The following is a 26,091-nucleotide window of genomic DNA, read 5'->3' as shown; positions in this document are numbered from 1 at the left end:
TAATCCCAGCATTTGGGAGGCCAAGGTGGACGGATCACGAGGTCAAGAGATTAAGACCATCCTGCCAACATAGTGAAACCCTGTCTCTACTAAAAATACAAAAATTAGCTGGGCGTGGTGGCGCACACTTGTAGTCCCAGCTACTCAGGAAGCGGAGGCAGGAGAATCACTTGAAGCCAGGAGGCAGAGGTTATAGTGAGCCGAGATCATGCCACCGTACTACAGCCTGGTGACAGAGCAAGACTGTCTCAAAACAATTTAAAAAAAAACAAAAAGACACTGGAAGTAGGAAAATTTCTGTTCTATATCAGGACTTTCTTTGGAAACGAGGTAGATTCCTTTTGTTCTGTGGAAACCCAGGATTAACATCACCAGAGTGAGGGTGACAAGGTTAGTGAGGATGCTTGCACAGTCTGAGAAATGAATGGACTGTTTTGCATCAGTCCCTTCCCCTTTACCAATTTTAAAAATTTAAAGGGGAGAAAATATTTCAGCATGAGACTGAAATATTTTCAGTTCCTGAGGAAAATAACACTATTCCTCCATCCTTAGTATTCACTTAAACAAATGTTTTGCTAAAACCTCATTAAAAACTTGAAGCCCACCCGGGCACGGAAGGCTTTGCTTTTACAGCAGCTAAGGTATGTTTTCATTACCCCATGAGTGATGCTAATGCATTGTAAATAGTTCTTTATTATGAGTTTATGTAGTGCTTGGTGCCTAAAATAAATTTCATTTAAATATTTAAAATAACTGCTGAATATAAGCAATTTATTCTGATTATTGATAAAATAACATTCACATTCAAACCTATAAATCTGAGAAATCACTATTCCATATACACAGGAGGCCACAGTCAGTAGTCTAATAGTGCTGCTTACCAGTGTAGTGTAAACTTCTTTCAGAATCAGGGAACAATTCTTGATCACCCATGGTGAGAAGTAAGTGCTCTTCTCTTAGGCCACCGACACTTCCGATTGGGTCTTGACATCCCACCTATGGGCTGGTGTGTGCAACTCTCATTTCTACTTCCCTCCCCAGTTTTAAGAGTCACTGCGTCACACAAAAGTTGCAGCATTGGCCAGGCACGGTGGCTCATGTCTGTAATCCCAACACTTTGGAAGGCTAAGGCAGGTGGATCACGATGTCAGGAGTTCAAGACCAGCCTGGCCAACGTGGTGAAACCCTGTCTCTACTAAGTATACAAAAACTAGCCAGGCATGATGGCACGTGCCTGTAATCCCAGCTACTCAGGAGGGTGAGGCAGAGAATTGCTTGAACCCGGGAGGTGGAACTTGCAGTGAGCCGAAATCGCACCACTGCACCCCAGCCTGGGAGGCAGAGCTGGCAGTGAGCCAAGATCACGCCACTGCACCCCACCCTGGGCGACAGAGCGAGACTGTCTCAAAAAAACAAAAAGAAAAAAAAAAAGCTGCAGCATCCCACACAAGACCCTGCTGATCTTCTGGGCTGTTATGTGGCCCGTCTACCAGCACCCTGTTAGTGTGCTTTTCAATAGGTCTTAGCCTCACCCACTTTATTCAAGCCTACTGTGGCAGGTACCTTTGTCGAACTTGAGCCTAACTGTCCCACTGGCCAGGGTCCTGCTCATCGCTGTCCTCCTCAGAGCCAGCAGACACCCTCTTGATTCTCTGAAGTGCGGCCTTGATGCTCCTCTCAAGGTCACTAGTGCGTCTGTTGCTAGTTGGTTTGCTGCTGAGGTTTTGGCCAAGATCAGGGTGAACTTTCTTCAATTTGACCCCTTGCCTTATGGCAGCCAGAATGTGCTCATTGATTGAGGCGTGGGGAGGGCGCACCGTTGGCACTTCCACCTTCCGGAGAGGAGCTCTGCCATGCCTTAGGGAGGCCAACACTTCATCCATAGATCCTGAAATTGAGTAAGCAGAGCTAGTACCATCAAGAAAACACATTCCCTTCCCAGAACATTATTGCTATGAAATTGTTAAATCTCACATCAGTTAACACCATGATTTAAACAAACAATCACTTCGTTAAGCAAATGCCTTGATTACCTGCTAACAATAAGCCTCCTGGTTGAATCCAGGATAGCTGAATAGCTCATGTTTTAGCTTAACCACTTTCTTTCTGCTAACTTCTTCAAATCCATAGCCACTGACAGGAACAGGCATGCACAACTTTTGTTAGAATTACTGTTTTTCAAGACAAATGTGATCTGTCTCTCCCATCCTGAAGAGAGTTACGGAAGCCTGGGGTGGAATAGTCTCACCCACTGTACATGACCTCTGAAGGATACCCCTGAAGCTGTGTCTCCCCTTCATTACCCTGTCCAGCTAAAAATCTTTTTTAAAAAATTTTATCCTGCTCAATTTAACTTCAGTCTTGGCTATTAGTCAGTGATGACTCATTCTATGACAATGAAGTGAGTAGGTTTCTACACATGAAAAGGCTTAAAACTTTAACCGGCAACTCAATGAACCGCCACCGGAGGGGTGGCACTGGCACATTTTTCTATATATAATGTGTTTAATTCCACCTACATTACCCTGAGGTGGCTTACATACTTTATTTTTGAGTATGTGAAATGCTGTCAAAACACAAATTAGATCAGAGCTTCAAGGCATTGGTGAGGAGAAGCTATTTTTCACTCTGGCACCTGGAGACCCCTGAGAGGGTAAAATCTTTTATCGCCCACTGGAGACAGGCCTGACTGTGGCCACTAATTTAGAGATCTTCCAGGTAAGGCTTCAAGATTAATAATCAATTCTAGGTCAGGATTGAAAGGCCATGCTGTGGCTAACAAAAGGCTATTTTGCTTTGGATTTAAACCTATACCTCCTTATTACAATTTCCTTCAGGGGGTAATGAGACAGGTTTCACAATCAAGGGCATTCTCTGGTGCAAATTCACACTTTCTTTTTTCTTTCCTGTGATTTAGCAGTGTTTGTGAGTTGAACAGAACTTCCCAAAACCATGTGCATTAAATCTGGGATGGGAATGTGGCACCCCACAAAGATCTGCCCACTTCCAAAGTCTGATGTAGACACAGCCATGCACACTCTTTACTTTTCATCCACAGGACAGTTGTTGCAAACCCCATGGAAACAGGCCATTGGGTCTTCACCTAGTATCTGGACATTTTCATTTGCACCTGGTTCTAGGTACAGTGAAGCTCTGAACTCAGAATAGCCAGATTGCTCAACTAACCAGAATCAGTTTGGAACTGTTATATCATTCATAACACCTAATACAGTAACCTTGCACAGTTTAGGTGGAGGTGCTTAAGCATACTTTTAAAAACAAATTTACATAAATTTTGTTAGGATATTCTTTTTTTTTTTTTTTGAGACGGAGTCTCGCTCTGCCACCCAGGCTGGAGTGCAGTGGCCGGATCTCAGCTCACTGCAAGCTCTGCCTCCCGGGTTCACGCCATTCTCCTGCCTCAGCCTCCTGAGTAGCTGGGACTACAGGCGCCCGCCACCTCGCCTGGCTAGTTTTTTCGTATTTTTTAGTAGAGACGGGGTTTCACCGTGTCAGCCAGGATGGTCTCGATCTCCTGACCTCGTGATCCGCCCGTCTCGGATATTCTAAAGTGCACACACACACACCCCAAAGCAATAGGCTCCAAGTCTAGGCAGATTCAGGCCATTCTCCTCAAAACTTAATGTCTAAAGCCATAATTCGAATTCTGAGAACTATAGCCCTGTTAAACAAATTGTCAAGAGCATTCAGTGTACTGCACTTGCCAAGACAAGTGGCCCACTTTTTCTTTCTGATCCATTACACTTTAGAAAGACTTCCAACAGTAAGGGTTCCCAGTGTGCTAGTCAGTCTGCAAGAACAGCCTTCTACATTCTGGCTAATATGCTTCTACAGTAATTTCCAACCAGTATTCTGCTTAAAATACAAAAACTGGATTCTGTAAAGGACTCAGAGATGCAACAGTAAGCATAGTTTAAAACCGTATTGAAAAGTATTCCAATGGCAGAAATCAAATACATACTGAAGTCTTAAGAAACTTCAAATAGGTTGATACTTTAACCACCTCAGAAATCCCAAGTCATGTGATCGTTAAATGTATAGAGATGGTTTCTTCAAACTGAATTAACATTTATGAAACCAGATTTAGGCTATATTATACTAACTTTGCAATGAAAGAATAATGATACTCAAGGCAGCAAATACTGGAATATTTTAAGGCTACAGAGAATTATAAAAATGATTTCCATTTGAAGATGATGGCTTCTGAAGCTAGAATGCTTCAACAGCTTAACAACTCATGGGGGAGCAGGGACAGAATTCCAGTGGATTACCTGGACATGGAAAACTTTCCAAGGAGTCACGTGGTCTCTCAGCAGGTGATTCACACACTAGAGGAAGTGGCTGGTCATCTTTCACTGGAGCCCGGAAGCCTAAGTTCTGATGAGTTGCAGCTTGAGAGGATGAGGACAGAGCAGGGGGAGGAGGTGGTGGGGGTAGGGGTGGGGGTGGTGGTGGAGGAGGAGGAGGAGGTGGTGGCAGTGACAATTCCTCACTGGATTTGGAATGTGTTTGATCACCAACTGGAGCAAAAACCTGGACAGGGATATTTCCATGACAGTCTTGACACTTGGGGCTTTTCACGTTACCAGCTTCCGATAGGGGAACGCCTCTAGTTTTCCTAGAGGACGGGTGAATTACTGACACCGCCTGGAAAGCTGGCAAGCATGGCTGCTGGGAAAGGTCGCCTGGCAAGTTTGGAGCCACAGGTTCTGAGCCAGAGGTGTTTCGGACAGATTGAGCTAGGCGTTTCTGAAAATGAAAAACCATGGTGAGGAATCTGCCACAAGTTCAAACCATCAAAATGCTGAAACTTTCTAGAAATCTATAAACACATGCGTTTCTATGCATGATGGTCTAATTCACAAAGTGGCTCCTTCTTGTTTGTACAGCCATCCTTGCTACCAAAGCCATTTTTCATGGATTAAAAGATAAGCATTTATATCCTTTGATCAAGTATTACCTTCTCTGTAGTAAAATGAAGATACGAAAGCATACATATAGAGGAAAATAGTCATCAATTTTTAGTATGGAAAATTAGAAATGCTAAAATACAAATAATAGGGTATTAGTTGAAAAAAGTATGACAAATCTATTCAAAATATTAAGTAGCCGGCAAAAGAGCAAGACTCTGTCTCAAAAAAAAAAAAAAAAGCCATAAAAAGTGAAATAGTACAATGCCTGAAACATCTGAAAAAATCAGATGATACAGTGTTCAGTGAAAACCAGATATAAAATATGTATTATGATTAAAAATGAGAAAAGTTCTACGAAAAATGCCAGCACAATGGACATCCAAGTGGCAGCTATAACAAAGCCTGTGGATATTTCTTTTCTCTTACTTTTAGGCTTAGAGTTAATTTCATAATTAAGAAAATGTAAATTGAAAAAGTTCTGGTCTTTCAGGTATTCATTTGATAAAGAAAAACCTAGCCCTACAAAGAGCTAATCTTGAGAGGAGGTCCCTGAAGAAGGCACTGATTAGCCAATGAAACATAAAATGTAATACTATGAACTCATTAAAATGAACTAGCTCTGTACATATTAACATGAATATATCTCAAAAACCTAAGTTAAAGAAACTGGCAAAGGATGCATTCAATATGACCCTGTTCATGCAAACACACACACACCATGCAATCCATGATAAACTCAAGGAGTATTTCCATTTCCCTTACATTCTGCTCCTTTCAGGACAAACAGCAACATGGCAACAAGCCCCCAAACCTCCCTGATGCAGACACAGCCATGCAGCTGCCGTCCTGCAGCCTTCTGTCAGAGAGCATGCCAGCAGAATTTGAATCCCAGAAACGGGGCCAAAGGGCTAAACGCCAGTGCTCACCCAACTGATCTCCATCCAACTGATCAGGTCATGCCTGATGGGGTTCCCTGAACCACCCAAGGATGCTTTCTGTGGCATCCCGGCTGCAGCATGTCACTGTGACTCTGGACTGTTAAGTTCTACCTTTATTTTTTTGTAGAGACAGGGTCTCACTGTGTTGCCCAGGCTGGTCTCAAACTCCTGGGTTCAAGCAATCCGCCTGCCTCAGCTTCCAAAAGTGCTAGGATTACAGGCTTGAGCCATGGTGCCTGGCCGAGTTCTGCCTTATATTGCACAGGCATTCTGTCCACCCATGATAAATTAAATCCTTTACCTCACACAGCTCTTCAGATATTCAAAAAACTTCCTTGATCTCAACAGATACCATGTATCACATGATTTTATTTCTAGTTTTCTCCCTCTCCTACTTCCTCCCTTCCAAATGTGCTCAAATTGGCTATGTCCCCTTTAAGGGTGGCACTTCTTGGTAAACACAGAACTCCCTTATTCTACACAGGACGCCACTGTCCATACATGCCAAAAGCCCACAAGCTTTTGTCACACAGGTGGCTCATTAAGCTGAAGGAAACTGAATTCTCAAATTCTTTTACCCAAAATTTAAGCCACACAGACTTTCCTGTCACCCCGTGCAAGCGCATACCTCCATATGAGCTTTTTTGGACTAGAAAACCAGTAATGTATCGCAATTTTGGGTGAACTTGTTAGCATTTAACTAATTGTTCCAGTTTCGTTGGGAGCTTAGGAGGCCTGATTCTGTCATTTTAAATCTGCCTACCCCTCCCATTTTCATATCACCCACACATGAAAAAGTAATCTTCTGTACTGCCAAACAATTCCTTGATCTGAGTGAGGGCTGAGGAGACGGGCTGGCTGCCCTTGGATCCCTTCCTCTACACTGACTCCATTCTGTTCATCGAAACTCTCTTGGTGATGGCGACCAGCCAGTTCCTCTCCAGCTCACTGGCTCTGCATTTATCTAGTATTCATGCAGCTCCTTCAATTCATGCTTTCCACTGCAGTTCATACCCTGGCCCCGATCCAGGGCAGTCACATCAGAATTTCTGTGGGTGGGGCTGGGCCTTAGTACTTAGAAGCTCTCCAGAGGATCTGGATGTGTTGCCCAAGCTGAGAAGCCCTGTGTGGCCCTGGAGTAAGACCTGGCTTCAATTCCTGCTATTTAACCTTGAACTAAGTTGTGTAACCAACTACTCTGAACCTTGGTAACTCATTTGTAAAGTGGTGATGAAACTATCTCACAAGGCTGTTTCAAGAACTAAGTGAAAGTGAATGTGAAGTGCCTAGCATGGTGCCGGGTATATGAAAGGCATCAGATACCTATTCCAGAATCTTTTCTGGGACAAAGTGGGTTGTTTCCTTTTCTGGGGCTATAACAAACTTGGGTCTTTGTGATGGGGCTGGGGAATGAAGGCAGGTCTATGTTTTATAGTCAATAAATTCAATGATATTCTCAAGCCCCTATTTACTTTTTTTTTTTTTTTTTTGGAGACAGAAGAATCTCACTCTGTTGTTCATGCTGGAGCGCAGTGGTGCAAGTTCGGCTCACTGTAACCTCTGCCTCCCAGGCTCAAGTGATTCTTGTGCGTCAGCCTCCCAAGCAGCTGGGACTACAGGCATGCGCCACCATGCCCGGCTAATTTTTGTATTTTCAGTAGAGATGGGGTTTCACCACGTTGCCCAGCCTGGTCTCAAACTCATAGCCTCAAGCAATCTGCCCGCCTCAGCCTCCCAAAGTGCTAGGATTACAGGCGTGAGCCACCGTGCCCGACTCCCTACTTACATTGTTTTAAAAAACCTATTTACCTTTAGATAAATGTTTGAGGTGATGGATATGCTAATTACCCTGATTTGATCATTACACATTATATACCTGTATCAAAATATCACACTATACCTCATAAATATGTATAGTTATTATGTGTCAATTAAAAATAATAAAAGCAAAAAATTATTTTTTGAATCTTCATAGCAGCTTTTTTTAATTAAAGGAATTTATCTCTAATAATAAAGTCAAGAAATAGGAAAAAAATTACAGACTCAGGATCATTTTGTGGAGGAAATACAAATGTAGGCCTGTAACAGAGGGCATAAAAAATAACATTATCCTCATAAGTATATACTTTAAAAAAAAAGAAAAAGAAAAAGGAAAGTTGTAGATATCAAAAAAAAAAAAAATCCATTTTACTTTTAACAGGGCACTTTCACTACACTTATATCACAATGCTGCCTGGATAACATTTTAAAGAACTGTTTATTACAAATGAGGGGAAATGCCAGCTAAATCAAGGGAGCTGAACAGTTTTCAGTTTTCCCTGCCAATCTAAACCACCGGTGCCAGTTAGGACTACTCAGTCAGGAGTGCAGAGCAGGAACCCAAGCGTGTTGTGATGTCAAAAACAGTAATTATTTTATATCATGGGTTTTGAATCACTGATATTCTATTTTTGTTGTTTTTTATTGATATACCAGAAATAATGGTATTTTTTAAATGTTCACGTTCTGCATGACCTGTTTTTAATACTTTATACTTTCCTCTTTTTTAGGGTGGTCTTCATTTATTTCCCCAGAAGTGTAGATGAGGTGACTTTTTATAGAACTTACATCTTTAAATGCTCTCAATCGTTGGAGTGTTTTTTGACGTTCTTGGTTGATCCATTCTTTTTTCTTTTGCTCCTCTTCTTTTATCTTGTCTCTTTTCTATATTTAAACAAATGTATATTTCTAAATTGCTCAACATTACAAAAAATGTCTCGTACCCCAACATTACCACCCCAAAGCTGCGCCCAGGCTGCAGGCCTGGAGGCAAATGGCTGACAGCTGCAGGTCCAGGGCAGCGCAATTCCAGTTTCCACAAGTCTAGGCCTACATGTCATGCTATACAAACACAGAACATTTTCCTTCAGAGGAGACTCACCATCTGAATACTGTGATGCTGACGAGAGTATCTTATGCTTTCTTCAGCCTGTTGCAATCTGAGCCGATGATTTTCTTTGCACTGATCCTGGTGGAATAATACAAATCACCTACATGGTTTTTAATACTACCCTGGTATAGCATAAAAGGTTAAAAGAAAAAAGCACTGCCCAGTTCTGGTGTGGCCCAATGGTACTGTCTCCTCCACAGTCTATGATGAGGGTTGCCTGGCTGCTTATGGAAATAATTTGTTCCCAGCAGAGTGCTTTAAGAGATGAAAAATAATCCACCAACCCATGAGAGGACATATAGGGAGCCCCCACTCTTAAATGGGATGTGTCCCAACAAGGTTTTAATGTGATTGTTTTAAACACATTTCCCCATAACATTATAAATACTAATTACATTTCCAAGCGTACCTACAAAAGCAGAGCAACCTACAAATACCTAAAAAATTATAACTGTGTTTCACTTGTGCTTAACCACTCACTATACCAATATATAATAGGCTATATGTACATAAGATCCTTAATCTATGTAAAAAATAATACAGTAATACTCACAGATAATACTAACACTTACTGAGTAGGTTTTAGCCTCAATGCCAAGTACTTTTCACGCCTTATAATACTTTATCCTCGCATGAAATTTGTATTATTACCACTTTTGTCTTTTTTTTTTTTTTTTGAGACTGAGTTTCGCTCTTGTTGCCCAGGCTGGAGTACAATGGCGCGATCTGAGCCCACTGCAACCTCTGCCTCCCAGGTTCAAGCAATTCTCCTGCCTCAGCCTCCCAAGTAGCTGGGATTACGGGTGCTGTGCCGGCCTATCATCCTCTTTTAAAAGATGAGAAAACTGTAAGCTCAAAAGAGATTTAAGTAATTTGCCTAAGGTCACATGGCTACCTAAGTGGCCAAGCTGTGATGTGAACCCAAGTTGAGAGCTCACCTCAACTACCATTCTATTAACCGAGTGCTTTCCAATTCCAACATTTCCAGAATCAGTGGAAAGAGCTCCTCTAAATGGGGTGGGGGAGTGATTATATCTTTAGAGTGAAGGTTACTGCTCCAAGTCTGGATAAGAGAAGGCATAGGAGCATTTTATATATATATACATATAATACTGCCAAGGAGGTAGAGGCATCTCTTCATCCACAGCACCATGGAAGTGCCAAAGGAGACTCCTGGGTTCATGGGTTTTCTGAAATGTGGAGCAAAGGGCAAATGCCTGTATATCTTCAAATCCTCTGAATAACAGTTCCTAAATCCAGAAGTACAATTCTTAAACACGAACATACAAAGAATATACTCTTCTAACAAAGTTTTTTATTTTTATTTTTTATTAGAGACAGGGTCTTGTTCTGTCACCCCGGCTGAAGTGCAGTGGTACAATCATAGCTCACTGAAGCCTCGACCTCCTGGCCTCAAGCGATCTTCCTGCTTCAGCCTCTTGAGTAGCTGGGACTATAGGTGCGCACCACAGAGATGAGGTCTCACTGTATTGTCCCTGGTCTCAAACTTCTGGTCTTAAGTGATTCTCTCACCTTAGCCTCCCAAAGTGCTGAGATTACAGGCATGAACCACGGCACCTAGCCAAGTTTTTTTTTAACTATTTGTATTTAGATGGAAGAGTAATTAACATTTTTGTAAGCTACAAAAGGCACAATTTTCATGTTTTCTTAATTCTAATTAGAATAGTAGGCCGGGCACAGTGGCTCACGCCTGTAATCCCAGAACTTTGGGAGGCTGAGGCAGGTGGATTGCTTGAGGTCAGGAATTCAAGACCAGTATGACCAACATGGTGAAACCCCATCTCTACTAAAAATAAAAAATTAGCCGAATGTGGCCGGGCACTGTGGCTCATGCCTGTAATCCCAGCACTTTGGGAGGCCGAGGCGGGTGGATCACCTGAAGTCAGGAGTTCAAGACCAGCCTGGCCAACATGGTGAAACCCCATCTCTATTAAAAATAGAAAAATTAGCCAGGTGTGGTGATGTGCACATGTAATCCTAGCTACTCTAGGGCTGAGGCAGGAGAATCGCTTGAACTCTGGAGACGGAGGTTGCAGTGAGCCGAGATCACGCCACTGCACTCCAGCCTGGCGACAGAGCGAGACTCCATCTCAAAAAAAAAAAAAAAAAAGCCAGATGTGGTGGTAGGCGCCTGTAATCCCAGCTATGTGGGAGGCTGAGGCAGGAGGCTCGCTTGAACCCGGGAGGCGGAGGTTGCAGCGAGCCGAGATCACGCCACTGCACTTTAGACTGGGAGACAGAGCGAGACTCCGTCCGTCTCAAAAAAAAAAAAAAAAAAAAGGAGAAAAGTATAGTAAATATGAGTAAATACATATAAAAGTCTGTATAAAAATGATATGTAGAAGCTTCCTTTTCTGCCAGAAAAAATTAAATTTCTTAGTGTTATCTTTTTATGTATTCATGGATTTTTAAAAATTAAGAAAAAATCACCAAATATAAGGTCTGAGGTGAGCTGAATATTATCTGTAATTGTTTTGTGTACTCAATAATTTACAGTAAAATATATTTAGAATTGTTATAGTTGGTTATTAGAAATAGAGTTTCTACCTATTGTGGTTTTTAAAGTACCTGTGGTCCAGCGGCGATGGCTCACACCTGTAATCCCAGCACTTTGGGAGGCCAAGGTGGGCTGATCACTTGAGGTCAGGAGTTCAAGACCAGCCTAGCCAACATGGCAAAACCCTGTCTCTACAAAATATACAAAAATTAGCTGGTCGTGGTGGCACGTGCCTGTAAACCCAGCTACTTAGCAGGCTAAGGCACAAGAATCGCTTGAAGAAGTTGCAATGAGCCAACATCATGCCTCTGCACTCCAGCCTGGGTGACAGAGCAAGACTCTGTCTCAAAAAAATAAAAATAAAGTGTCTGTGTATGCAATGGGTGTTCAACAAATAGTTATTGAATGAATAAATTAAAACCTTGAGATTTGCTAAATGCTTAAATCCTAAAAGAAAAAAAATATTTTTAAGAAAAACATTTAAAAGCATTTTAACTATAGTCATGGATAAGTACATAAGTACATAAGCCATGGATAAGTACAGAAAAGTAATCACTGTGTTGGTAAAAACCTTATTTCAGTACCTCTTTATCCTTCATACAAGAATAAATTTCTGGAAGAGAAAATAAAAGAAAGCCGCTCTGAGCGTATCTACCTTTCTACTCCGGAGAGAGGCTCTTTTGGCACAGATCCTGCCCCGTTTAGACTCCAGCTGCTGGCACTGCCTTCTGAGTTCTTTCACTTCCAAATTCTTATCATCCTGCAGCCCCACCACACAGTCAATGACTTTAAGTTCCTCTGGACTTTCACATGGATCGTAATAGACAACTTCATTCTGTTTCTCTAAAAATGTATTAATGATTGTTTAAAACACATTTTATTATTTTTAAAAATGCACTGAATTTTTTTAAATGTAAGGAAAATAAAGATCACTTGTAATCCCACCACTGAGCACTATTAACATATATAAAAAATATACGTGTATATATACATGACTATATACATGTGTGTAAGTAGCATGTGTGTATATACATGTAAGTATATGCATATATATACACATGTATATATAGACATACATATATACACATGCACACATACACACACATACTACTTACATAGCTACACATATCAATGGAGTTCTAAAAGAACATTTTCCATGGGATGGAAATAAATTTTTAGGCCAGGTACAGTGGCTCACGCCTGTAATCCTAGCACTTTGGGAGGCCGAGGCAGGCGGAACACCTGAGGTCAGGAGTTCAAGACCAGCCTGGCCCACATGGCAAAACCCTGTCTCTACTAAAAATACAAAAATTAGTTGGGCACAGTGGTGCGTGCCTATAATCCTAGCTACCTGGGAGGCTGAGGCAGGGGAACAGCATGAACCTGGAAGGCAGAGGTTGCAGTGAGCCGAGATCGTGCCACTGCACTCCAGCCTGGGCAACAGAGCAAGACTCCATCTCCAAAAATTAAAAAAAAATTTTTTAAAGATAAATTTTAATGGCAGCATAGTATTCTCTAATTTAAGCAATCCATGTTGTTAGGCTGTTCCAATGTTCCATTATTATTCATTTCACTGTGATGAACATCTCTGTATAAATCTTTGTGTACACTTTTTATCACTTCCTTAGCAGATAAAAGGATCTTGATACCCATTGCCAAATTGCACTCCAGAAAGGCAACTTATATTCTACCAGCAATATATTATTAAGATGCCTTAGTCATATTTAATCTTGATTACATATTGAATTTTTTAAAGTCACGCTTACTGTAACAAATTCAAACCCTCCAGAAGTACATAAAATAAACAGTGAAATTTTCTTGCTCCTTCCCCAAACCTTCTGAGCCATTCTCAGAGGAAAAACATTATGAACAATTTGGCATGCATCCTTCCAGGTTAACTTCTTTTTTTAATGTAATTTTTTCCCTAACTATGTAAAACGCTTATAACCTGAAACTACTGCAAAAAATTGTGAATATTCAGGATTAAACTAAAAGTTCAGGATCTATGTGAAGAACTTTATTAAACTTGGAGGAAATTTAGGAAAAAAGATTTAAATAAATGGAGAGCGACATACCATGTTCTTGGGTAGGAAGATTCAAAATTGCAAAGACCACTATTCTCCCCAAAGTAATCTCTAATTTTAAGCAAAATCACAATCAAAATTCCAACGAGTTTTTGTTTTGAACTTGATTCTAAATTTCATCTGGAAGAATAAAGGAGTGAAAACAGTCAGAAAACTTGTGGAGAAGTAATGGGGGGTTAACTTGCCTTACCAGACCCTAAAATGTACTTCCAAGGTACAGTCAAGGGAACAGTATGGAGCCAGCAGCAGAGCCACTCACAAACCAAGGGAGGAGAACAACTCAGAAACAGACCAAAGTCAATCTAATGTTTAGCTTGAGAAATGTTAAACATTTAGGGAAAATGTTTTTAAAACCAGTGATTGGGACTGCTTAACAATTTGAGGGAAAGGTTCAGTTCCTACCACAATCAAAATAAATTCCACCTAGACTAAAGAATTAAATGTTTTAAAAAGCAACATCATAAACATACAAAAAGAAGACATAAGTATATACTGACATAATTTTGGGATAGGAGAATACTGCCAGACAAAATACTAAAAGCAGAAGCCATAGGGGAAAAAAATTGATAAATGTGACTTCATAAAAATTAAATATTTCTGAAAGGCAAGAAAACGCAAATGACAAGGAGAGATTATTTGCAACATATGACAGAAAATAGAGGATATTATTCCTAATGTGGAAAGGAAATATTCCAAAGAAAAATAGACAAAGACTATGAATAGGCATTTCATAAAATAAGTACAAATGGCTCGTAAACATACAAAATTTTGTTCAATATTCACTCATAATAAATGAAAATTGGAAGACTGTCATTTCCTTTGTCAAGTAAACAAAAATGCAAAAGAATGGCATGAGTCTGGGAAACATACACACTCATATTCTGCTGATGGGAGCATCTTTTTTCTTTTCTCTTTTTTTTTTTTTGGGACAGAGTCTTACTTTGACACCCAGACTGGAGTGCAGTGGTGCCATCTCGGCTCACTGCAATCTCCATCTCCCAGGTTCAAGCGATTCTCCTGTCTCAGCCTCCCAGGTAGCTGGGATTAAATGCGCCCACCATCACATCCAGCTAATTTTTGTATTTTTAGTAGAGACAGGGTTTCACCACGTTGGCCAAGCTGGTCTTGAACTCCTGACCTCAAGTGATCTGCCCCCTCAGCCTCCCAAAGTGCTGAGATTACAGGCGTGAGCCACCACACCCAGCCTGGGAGCATCATTTTAAATGTACAACCTATCTAGAAGGCCATTATGTAGTATGAAATTTGGAAATCAGAAAATAATACAGAGGTGAGGAAAAATGTATCTCAGATGATTATGGTATTGTTATGTATCAAAATGTAAAATATACATTGCCCTTGACTCAATAATTCCATCCGTAGAAATTTATTCCAAGGAAATAATCTGTCCTATACTCAAAGACATGGGTAAAGGAAAGTTCACTACACTACTGTTCAAAACAGCTGAAATTTGGAAATCATGGTATATCCATAAAATAGAATACTATGCAGCCATTAAAATATTGATACTTTTATTATTCACTGAAATAGAAAGACAGTTATTATGTATTAAATGAAAAAGACTATTATGCATTGTATGCCTGTGTCAAAATATCTCATGCAACCCATAAATATATATATCACTATGCACCCATAAAAATTAAAAATTTTTTAAAAAGATGTTACGCACTTGGTTTTGGTTAAAAATTTATATTTTTCTTTATCAGCATATTTTAAAATCTACAAAGTTATAGAGCAAATTGTTACCACTAAGTGTCTCTCCTTTTTTTTTCCTTTTTGAGACGGAGTCTTGCTCTGTCGTCCAGGCTGGAGTAGAGTGGCACAATCTTGGCTCACTGAAACTTCCACCTCCCAGGTTCACGCCATTCTCCTGCCTCAGCCTCCCAAGTAGCTGGGATTACAGGCACGTGCCACCACACCAGACTTTGTATTTTTAGTGGAGACAGGGTTTAGTATTTTTGTATTTTTAGTAGAGACGGGGTTTCACCATGTTGGCCAGACTGGTCTGAACTCCTAACCTCAAGTGATCCGCCCACCTCAGCCTCCCAAAGTGCTGGGATTACAGGCATGAGCCACTGTGCCCAGCCAACCACTAAGCATGTCTAGATGATGGGATTCGGGTAATAATCATTTTTCTTTCTTTGTTTTGCTATGTGTTAACAATGAATATATTATTTGAATAATAAACCACAGAAGGAAAACTTTAGGAAATTTTCAGATGTTATAATTACAAAAAGTAATTGATAATATGGTATTTCCTTAAATTTATAATTTAAACATTGTAATCTATATACTTAAATATAAATTTTACCTTTTATAAGTCTTTTAAGGGAGTCCAACTGTGTAGTAAGCAGTATTTCTTCATTTTTTAATATCTCAAATTTAACTTCATATAGTTCTAACTGAATTTCATAAAATTGTATTTCTAATTCATCTACAACATTTATATTTTTTTCTTGTTCTGGAAGATCTTCCATCTTATTTTCATAGAAAAAAGAAAAATAAGTTAAAATAAATTAGTATATTAAAAACAAACTTTAGAAGCATTATAGCTATTTTCTATTCCTTGTTCAGCACTAAATATAAAAAAGCAAATAGGAAAGAAACTCATTTCATCTAGTGATGCAAATACTTTATATCATCCTTGAAACAGAGGAAAACATTTAGGTTTTGAGAAACATAAATGGCAATGAGGTATTATTATGTATTGCATATTGGTGTCCCCCCAAATTTCGTATGTTGACACTCTAACTCCTAGTGTGATGTTATTTGGAGGTGGGTCCTTTGGAAGTAATTTAAGTTCAGATTATGTCAAAAGGATAGCACCCCCATCATGGGATTAGTGCCCTTGTTAGAAGAGAAAGACAGGGATCACTTTCTTTCTCTCTAAACATACACACAGAAGAAAGGCTATATGAGCACTCAGTTAAGAAGGCAGCTGTCTACCAGACAGGAAGATGATCTTCACTGGACAGTGAATCTGCAGGCACCTTGATCTTGGACTTCCCCGCCTCCAGAACTGTGAGAAATACATGTCCGTTGTTTAAGCCACCCAATCTGTGATAGTTAATCTTGTTATAGCAGTCTGAGCCAACTAAGACAGGTGTTTACAGTGTTTTCTGCTTTAAAGTCATAAGATCATAGGAAAAAATTTAAGTGACTATGATCCTTCAGTGAAGTATCTCTTTGATTATTTTAAAGTTGTGCTGAAAACATTGCTGGATTGATTTTCAAGTACAGTACCCACTTCAATACTGAGCTCGGTGTTACTATAAAGTGAATCCTACAATATGGTATTTTGAAACATTTTAATCAAAGGAAAACTATGTCTAACCTTCCGTAGAAGATGGTGTTGGAATAAGTGAAGAAAAGAAGCTCTTTAACGATGCCTGGAAAGAAAAGTGCTATCTAAAAATAAAAGTGTCCTTTACTACGTGGTCTCACTTATAAGTGGGAGCTAAGTAATGTGTATACACAGACAGTGTGGAATAACAGACACTGGAGACTCAGAACAGTAAGAGGGTGGGGGGGGATGAGAAATATTTAATGGGTACAATTACATTATACAGGTGATGATTATACTAAAAGCCCAAACTTCACCACACACAATATATCCATGGAACAAAACTGCACTTGTATCCTTTATTTATACAAAATTTTTAAAAAAATAACAGTGTATTTTTAAAACAAAGTTACATTTATCTTTGTCTTACCTTTCCCTGAATTTCAGCTCTTTTGTGATTTAAACACAACTCTTTCGCTCTCATGAGTTGCAGAGTCTCTCGAGCTAGCATTAGCCTAAGTTTTTCCAACCTGGGAATTGCTGTGGCCCAGGCGGCCTGGCCAAATCTCTTCGCATCCTGTTCCATTTCTTTCCGCATTACTGTTGGATTATAAAAATAAAATATAATTACACCTCATTAAAAAGGGAAACATTTATCATGAACTAATCCTTTCTTTATTGCCTCCATTCTATCAGCAGAACATCCTTTTTAAAAGAAATTCTGTTTTATTAACTTTTTTATTATTATAAAAATAATACATGGCCATTGATATAAAATTTTAGGCATTCCGTTTTTAAAAAGACAGTAAGTCATGATCTCACCTAGTTGAGACAACTGCTTCTTATATTTTGGCACACTTGCTTCCATATTGTTTCTATGTCTAGCTAGACAGACAGGCTCATATGGATAGTTTGACCAAAAAACTAGGATCATCATTCTGCTTTATATCTTGTTGATTCTGCACAATATATCAGAAACTCTTGCCACTCATTAAAAAAATCAAGAATCATGCTTAACAGCCACATAGTTTTCTGTTTTATGAATGTACCAAAACTTAACTGATAGACATTAAGTTGTTTCCTATTTGGTGTTTTTATCAACAATTATTTAAGACTAAAAAAAAGTCTTTCACCCAGCCCACAAGCCCCTGCATGGTCTGACCCCACCTGTCTTGCCAGCATTTTCCCTCATACCACATTGTCCTACACTCTCTGTGATCTAGCCCCGCAGGTTTTCTTTAAGCTCCTACTTGCCAACTTCCCTCACGCCAGGGGACATTTGCCAGTGCTATTCCTTTTGCCTGGAACACTCCTCACTTTTTCTTTTCTCTCAACTTCCATTTACCCTTCAGATACTGGGACAAGCACCACTACTCAGAGGCCTTCAGTGACCACCACCCTGATCAAGCCCAATTTCTCTCTCACAGACCCTCAGAGCCCCATGTCTCTCTTCTTTGTGCCATTTATTGTCACTGCCATTTTCCATGTGCTTCAATGAATAATTAAGATTTCTCTCCCTTCACCAGACTGTACAATGTCTCTTAATGCTTGACACTGAATTCTTGGCACCGAGAAAACATAGTGCCTAGTGAGTAAGAGGGACTCAAATGGTATGTGAATAAAATGACAATCAATTACATATATCTTTGTATAGCATTTTTTAAATTATCACCTGCTAATGCTTTTACTGTCTCCTTAAAATAATTCACTGTGATATCTTGAATAGAGACAACAGCTTCTTCAGCCCGTCTGGTCCATTCTTCAGCTTCTTTCTCCAGGGCAACCACCCTTCTAGGACCTAGGTCATCCTCATCCAAGGACTTCTACAGACGAAGGGAAAACTGTCTTAGTAACAGCTAATAGTTATGTAGAGCCATTAGGAAATTGAAAGGAAATTGGTCACATGGATTAACTATACTACTACTCAGTCAATTAAATTTTCATTCATTCAGCAGTCCCTTACTGCGTATGAATAAGGTTCTAAGTTGAGCACCACCTGAAGACAAAAGGACACTCTGGGGCATAAAGGGAAAAAAAAACCTACTTTCACTTCACATGCCTAAAATAACTTTTTCTAGAGAGGAATGTTGTCAAATTATGCTTCTGTCTAGTAGTAATAATACACAATTGTTTAAATAAGTGATCTGTGTTATCAAGCACACAGCGTAGGGCCTGGAACACAGCACTTAAGTGTTAGCTGTTGTTATCATTTCTTTTAGGGATATGTAATATAATCACCTAAAAGAAAATATCTGTATATTCATGCTTATAACATACTAGTATTGGACTGAATGTTTGGGTCCCCCCAAAATGCATATGTTGAAGTCTAAATCTCAAGTGTGATGGTATTTGAAGATGGGGCCTTTGGGAGGTAATTAGGTCATGAGGTGGAGCCCTCAAGAATGGGATTAATGCCCTTATAAAAAGAAGAGAAGACACAGGATCTCTCTCTCTGCTCTTCACCATATGAAGACACAGCAAGACAGTCCTCTACAAATTAAAAAACTGGCCTTCACAAGACATTGGATCTGCCAGCACCTTGATCTTAGACTATCCAGCCTCCAGAACTATGAGAAAAAAAGTTTTGTTATTTATAAGCCACTAATCTGTGGTACTTTGTTATAACAGCCTGAAGTAAGACATGTGCTGCTATGTCATCCAACTTGCAATTTCTCTTCTACAAAGCATAAGAAATATGTACAAGTTAGCCAACAAGGAATTACAAATCAAAGCCATAACAAGATACCACTTCACACCCACTAGGATGGCTGTAACCAAAGAGACACACAACAACAAGTGTTGGTGATGATGTGGACAAACTGGAACCCTCATTTACTGCTTTTGGGAACATAAAATGATGCAACCGCTTTGGAAAACCATCTGGCAGTCTTTCAAAAGGTTAAACATTGAGTAATCATAGGACCCAGCAATCTTACTCCTCAGTATGTACACAAGAGCTATGAAAACATATGTCTACACAGAAACTTACACACATTCACAGCAGAATTATTCATAGTAGCCAAAAAGTGGAAACAACCCAAATGTCCATCAACTGATGAATAAAATGCGATATAGTCACACAATGAATATTACTCAGCAATAAAAAGAAATGAAATCCTGATATTTGCTACAACATGGATTAGCCTTGAAAACATTGAGATGAGTGAAAGGACCACATATTGAATAATGCTGTTGCTATGTCCAGAGTAGGGAAATCCACAGAGACAGAAAGTAGATTGGTGGTTGCCCAGGGTTCGGAGTGACTAATGGGTACAGGGTTTCTTTTGGAGGTGAAAATGTCCTGAAATTACATAGTAATGATCATTGCACAACTTTGAATATACTAAAAATCACTGAATTATACATCTTTAATCTGTGAATGATATCTTAAAACAGCTGTTACTCAAAGAAAGGAAAAATACAGACAGGGTACGGTGGCTCACGCCTGTAATCCCGGCACTTTGGGAGCCCGAGGTAGGCAGATCACCTGAGGTCGGGAGTTCGAGACCAGCCTGACCAACGTGAAGAAACCCCGTCTCTACTAAAAAAATATAAAAAATTAGCCAGGCATGGTGGCACACGCCTGTAATCCCAGCTACTTGGGAGGCTGAGGCAAGAGAATCACTTGAATCCAGGAGGCAGAGGTTGAGGTAAGCCAATATTGCACCATTGCACTCCAGCCTGGGCAATAAGAGCAAAACTCCATCTCAAAAAAGAAAAAAGGAAAAATATATGCAAGAAGTAGACTCTCCAAATAATAGACTTTCAAAATAATGAACAGAACAACTTTATCCACAGGTTAGAGTGGCATGAGTTTCATCTAAATGTGACACTATTTTTATAGTACAATCATCTGGCAGGGGTCATGAGATTATATGTGGAAAGATGGCCCAGTGCAGGGGGCAGAAATCAAGAGACTTCTTAGGTGTCTTCTGATTCTCACTGTTGAGACCCAAGGCAAGCTATTTAACTCCTCTGGACTCTAGATTCATTTGTAACACTGGAATAAGAATGCCTTTTCTGAATGGCGTCACAAGGTTGTCCGATGGCTCAATGAAGCAAGAGCGATAACAGCATTTACTAAAATTTAAGTTACTGAATTACAATCTAGGGTCCTGCTATTTAAATTTTCATCCTATTTTAAGAAATCTGCATGAGTCCTTAGAGGAAAACAAGCTGAAGCAAATAAACATCACATCAAAAACAATTCATCAGGCCAGCCTCAGTGGCTCATGCTTGTAATCCCAGCACTTTGGGAGGCTGAGACGGGTGGCTCGCTTGAGATCAGGAGTTCAAGACCAGCCTGGCCAACATGGTGAAACCCTATCTCTACTAAAAATACAAAAGAAGTTAGCTGGGCATGGTGGTGCCCATCTGTAATCCCAACTACTCAGGACGCTGAGGCAGAAGAGCTGCTTGAACCTAGAGGAGGTTGCAGTGAGCCAATATCATGCCACTGCACTCCAGCCTGGCTGACAAAGGGAGACCCTGTCTCAAAAAAAAAAAAAAAAATTAATTGCCAGAAAAAACATTTAACTCTTTCAAATCTGTAGGAATCTTAAGCTATTAAGATGACCAACGTAAATGTCTTCATTTTCTATCAATGTTAAATATAAATTCAACATTTAAACATAAGGGTAAACTAGCCATAGTGGCTTACGCCTATAATGCTATGCTTTGGGAGGCCGAGGTGGGCAGACTGCTTGAGCTCAGGAGTTCGAAACCAACCTGAGAAACATGGCAAAACCTCATCTCTATCAATAAATAAGTAAATAAATAAATATAAGGGCAAATCCAAACAAAAAGAGACTGAACATTAAGTATAAATAAAGAAATAATATATGACAAATGTGAATCTGATAAAATAAAAATTTTAAAAAAAACATACCAAAATATCAAGCTTACATAAAGTTGCAACTTCTCGCATAGCCCTAAATGGCTGCAATAAGTACTGGAAGAAGATGGTTGCCACAGTAACTAATTCCTGGTACGCTTCATCTTCCTCTTGGTACAATTTCATTAATGCTACCATGGTGTTGGCTTTTCCATGTCCTTGAATAACCTAGAAAGCAAATGTGAATAAAGCTCGAATCAGGACAGTATATTTAATACATACCCAACAAACTAAACTAAAGAAACCTTCATGTTCTCAACTTTTAATACATCAATTTAAAATATTGATTAAATAGGAAAATGTTATCATCCTCCATCAAAAATGCCCAATAAAACAAGAATGGTTAAGTAAAGTATGATATATCCATGGCAGAATATTATTACTGTAGTCATTCAGCACTGTGCTTCTGAAGACTGTTCAATAATATGGAGACTTTTGGCCAGGCACAGTGGCTCACGCCTGTAATCCCAGCACTTTGGAAGGCTGAGGCGGGTGGATCACTTGAGGTCAGGACTTCAAGACCAGACTGACTAACATGGAGAAACCCCGTCTGTACTAAAAATACAGAATTAGCTGGGCGTGGTGGCACACGCCTGTAATCCGAGCTACTGAGGAGGCTGAGGCAGGAGAATCGCTTGAACCTGGGAGGCGGAGGTTGAGGTGAGTGGAGATAGCACCATTACACTCCAGCTTGGGCAACAAGAACGAAACTCCATTTCAAAAAAAAAAAAAAAGGAGACTTTTATAATATTAAATGGAGAGGCAGAGTGCAAAACTTAATCTCAACTATGCGCTAAGTATGCAGCGGAAAGGACCCAAAATAAGGTTTGAGGTTGTGGATATTTTTTCATTTGACTTTTCTGACTGTAAAGGTTTTGTGAGGCTGTATTCGTTTTTAAAAGCTCATTAAGGGCCACGCCTGGTGGCTCACGCCTGTAATACCAGCACTTTGGGAGGCCAAGGCAGGCAGATCATGAGGTCAGGAGATCGAGACCATCCTGGCTAACACAGTGAAACCCTGTCTATACTAAAAATACAAAAAATTAGCCGGGCGTGGTGGCGGGCACCTGTAGTCCCAGCTACTTGGGAGGCTGAGGCAGGAGAACAGCATGAACCAGGGAAGTGGAGCTTGCAGTGAGCCGAGATGCGCCACTGCACTCCAACCTGGGTGACAGTGCAAGACTCCGTCTCAAAAAAAAAAAGGACTCATAAAATATTACAGAGCTGTCTCCAAGTACTTCAGCATGTTGATTCTCTTCATGTCCCAGGTTAATAGTCCCAGTAAGCCCTTAGCAGAGAACTCATTTACAGAGCCTCAACTGTGGTTCCAGTCTCTGCTGGTTACAGCTTCTGGGGCAAGGCAGAAAATAAACTAAACAGTGTATAATCTAGGTGGACTCATTTGGTAGGAAATTATTTTACTCCCGCAAGAAGAGAAATAAAATCAAATAATATAGATTTTTTTCAACTAATACATTCTTAAATTCTTCTATTTCCATCCTTCTGCTTAAGGATAAAGTGATCTACTTTCAGCTGTAGTTTTTTATCCAGATGATATTATTATTATTATTTTTTAAGTGAAAGCCTCGCTGCACAAAATTAAGACACACGCAAAAGTAAAACTTAAGGCAAGTGATGCATTTCAGCCTTATTTCTTAGACTACTCAGAAAACTTTCAGAGTTAAAACATTCAGCTTCATTTTATATATCCTAGCAATACTAGCAATTGATCTAATTCTAGAATCAATTGCTTTTCTATTCTAAATATAAATATTAAAATTATATATTTGGACATGTTTTGAATTGAAGCGTCTTCCCCTCCCAACCCCTCATTTTTAAGTTCCAAATAAATATGTGAACTACACTAATGTGAACAGCTAGCTCAACAGTATGAACTACATTCATGCTATAGTACCCCAGAGTGAACTTAAATTTGGGAAAACTATAACTTTTCTGATAGTAACTACAGTAAAATACATCATATAAATGTTCGATTTTAAGGAGAAACCACCTATCTCTTTGAGAAACCGAGTGTGTAAAAAACAAGTCTGATTCAAAATGATATTGTTTTTGAAACTCCCCTGTGGGTCTCACCTCATATCCTAAGGTGAAAATGATAAAGTTGAAGATCAAACGCTGACTGGCCTGAAACTCCCCTGTGGCTTCCTCATAAAGTGAAATCAACACATGAGAAGTGGGTGTGTAGATATTTACACATAAAACCCACAGTACAAAAATGACCCCACTAACGAGCTCCTTTTATAAAATCATTTTAATTTAGAAAGCTTATTCTATATTTAGCTTAGGCTGAATTCTTCTCTTCACCTCCCCTTCCTCAAAAGAATGCACAGAAAAAAACCATTCAGGTGAATAACAGCAGTGAGCCGAGACTCCAGCCTGACTCTCCTTAGTAAACTGTGAGTGTGGATTTAGAAGGCATATTTTCTCCTAAACCCTTCTATGAACTTGTACTTCCCCATCCCCTTATGTTCAGTAGGTTTACCACTCAAATAATTACTCTCTCTCAAACTACCTCTTTCAAGCTTAAAAGGGCACTAATGCGGTTATTCCAAACTGATGAATAAAGTTCACTTTCTGCTGGCTTTCCATTTGACTAAGTATATATTACTTAAAACAAAACACTCTATCTCCTAAAAGCCATTTCTTCTATCCCATTCGCGACGTCCCCTCATACACAGACTTAGAATTGCTTACATTTAGTCCGTGTTATTCTTTCCTACATGGATGGGTTGTTTTCAGTTTTGCTTGCAATATTTCTGGCATTTCCCGTTGCAACATCCTGCTCTGCCAGCATCTTCAGGGCAAAGGTTGGGGGCCTAGCCCAGCTCCCAGATGCAAGTACACTAGGCTCTAACTTCGCTTGTCCTCTCTGCAGGCCCTCCCGGAGCTACTGCCGGTTTCCCGCAGCGGTCCCGCGCAGGTGAGGGCACCGGGGAGCCCGCGGCCTACTCCGCCCGCCGGCTCCTCCCCGTCAGCCAGGGCTCTCGGCGCCGGGGGAGCCTCCCACAGGGTCCCAGGCCACGGAAGCGGGGACGAACGCCGGCGGCCCGGCCTCTCTTACCTGGCGCAGCCGCGCGTCCGCCTCGACCCACCGCGCGCGCAAGGCCCGCTCCCGGAACTCGCACGGGCTCTCGCAGTCAGCCGCGCCGCCCTCAGCCGGGAAGAGCGCGTCGCGCACTGTGGCGCCGCCGCAGCCGTCGGCCGCCGCGCCCAGGTAGCGCTCCAGCTGCCCGCACAGCTCCTGCAGCGCCGCCTCGCCGGGGTCTGCGCGCGCCGGCCACAGCAGAGCCCACAGCCCGAGCCCCAGACCCCAAGCCCCGCCGCCGCCGCCCACATCCAGCTCCGGCGGCAGCCGCGGGAAGCAGCGCTCCAGAGGCGGCCACAGCGCCGCCAGTTGCCGGTGCGCGCCGCGGAGCCCTGCGGCCGAGAGCAGGCCGGCCCAGCTGGGCGGGGACACGGCTGCCTCGGGCTTGGGCTCGGGCTCGGGCCCCAACCGGGCCCCCTCGCGCCGCCGTCGCTGCTGCGCGGTGCGGTCGTGACAAGTCACAGCGAACTTGCCCTCCGCTTCGTTCCAAGCCACCAGGAAGCGCAGCCGGTGCCTCTCGGGCTCGGCGAAGAGGCCCTCCCGGACAGGCACCCAGCCCTCTAAGCTGTCGGGCTGCTCGTCTTCCATGGCAGTCGGCGGCAGCGGTCCTAGGGCTCGGCGGGCGAGGGCCTGGCCTGCTCGCATCGCCTGTCACGGGACAGTCCGAACCCGAGCATTTTTCACTGGAATCGAAACCACGTCAGTGACCCAGCAGCGCCCTGGCCCCCGGCACCTCTAATTGGCTGACCCGGAGGTGGGGCTTACAAGAGGTGTTCGGGGTTGGTTGGGTGATAGAGGGCCAGCGACAACCAATGAAAAGGTGAGACGGTGTCCCTCAGGAGTCAATCATCTCGCAACCCGTTCAGGAGTTTGGGAAATACAGCTCTTGCCTCACCTTTTCCACCCAATACATAAGGACGTTGGAAAAATATCTGTTGAATCGGCGAGTTGTTGTCTTAGTCTCCCACACTAAACTGTGAACTTCTTGAGAACAGGGACCAAGCTGATTTCCTTTTCTATCATCAGGGCCCTATTGAGTACATAGTTCCCGCCCTCAAGAATGTCACAAATGTGCTGGGGAGATGAAACATAAACTCGATAGTCATTTATTGAGGGCCTCTAAGTGCCAAGTACTGGGCAAGAAGCCACAAATTTATTTTTGTCAATTCAACAAACTTTTATTGAGTGTCGGCTGTGTGTCAGTATTGAGGGGATGGAGTAAGAGGAGGAATTCAGGGCACTGCAGCTCCCAACGAGGGTGTTTAAATACAATCTGTGTTCTAACTCTTCACTTTAGAGTTAAGGAAACAGAGGCCCAGACAAACTTAAGATACACCGACACTCGGGCTCGACATGACCACCTGGCTACTGAAGGCCTGTTTGAGGA

General features: G+C 41.2%; 1 protein-coding gene across 1 annotated transcript; it reads right to left on the bottom strand.

The window, feature by feature from the left end:
* Positions 1 to 754: 754 nt before the first annotated feature.
* WHAMM (WASP homolog associated with actin, golgi membranes and microtubules) lies at positions 755 to 25,349 on the bottom strand. Its single transcript, XM_007990241.3, has 10 exons — positions 24,681 to 25,349; positions 21,593 to 21,766; positions 18,377 to 18,527; positions 17,135 to 17,304; positions 15,733 to 15,898; positions 11,975 to 12,162; positions 8,793 to 8,879; positions 8,480 to 8,575; positions 4,293 to 4,770; positions 755 to 1,888 (listed from the first exon to the last, which is right to left on the bottom strand). The coding sequence occupies exons 1-10, from the start codon at positions 25,347 to 25,349 to the stop codon at positions 1,581 to 1,583; spliced, it is 2,487 nt and encodes an 828-aa protein (XP_007988432.3). The 3' UTR covers positions 755 to 1,580.
* Positions 25,350 to 26,091: the final 742 nt, after the last annotated feature.

The sequence above is a fragment of the Chlorocebus sabaeus genome, chromosome 29 (assembly GCF_047675955.1).
Source record: "Chlorocebus sabaeus isolate Y175 chromosome 29, mChlSab1.0.hap1, whole genome shotgun sequence".
NCBI lineage: Eukaryota > Metazoa > Chordata > Mammalia > Primates > Cercopithecidae > Chlorocebus > Chlorocebus sabaeus.
This window is presented reverse-complemented; position numbering and strand designations above follow the sequence as displayed.

Excerpts from the sequence above, each read along its gene's own strand:
- WHAMM (XM_007990241.3), bottom strand. The coding sequence starts at position 25,349 with ATGCGAGCAGGCCAGGCCCTCGCCCGCCGAGCCCTAGGACCGCTGCCG. Across the intron at positions 17,305-18,376 it reads GACAGTAAAAGCATTAGCAG|TAATGCGGAAAGAAATGGAA; the intron begins GTGATAATTTAA and ends ATAATCCAACAG. Across the intron at positions 4,771-8,479 it reads GATTGAGAGCATTTAAAGAT|AAACGCCTAGCTCAATCTGT; the intron begins GTAAGTTCTATA and ends TTTCATTTTCAG.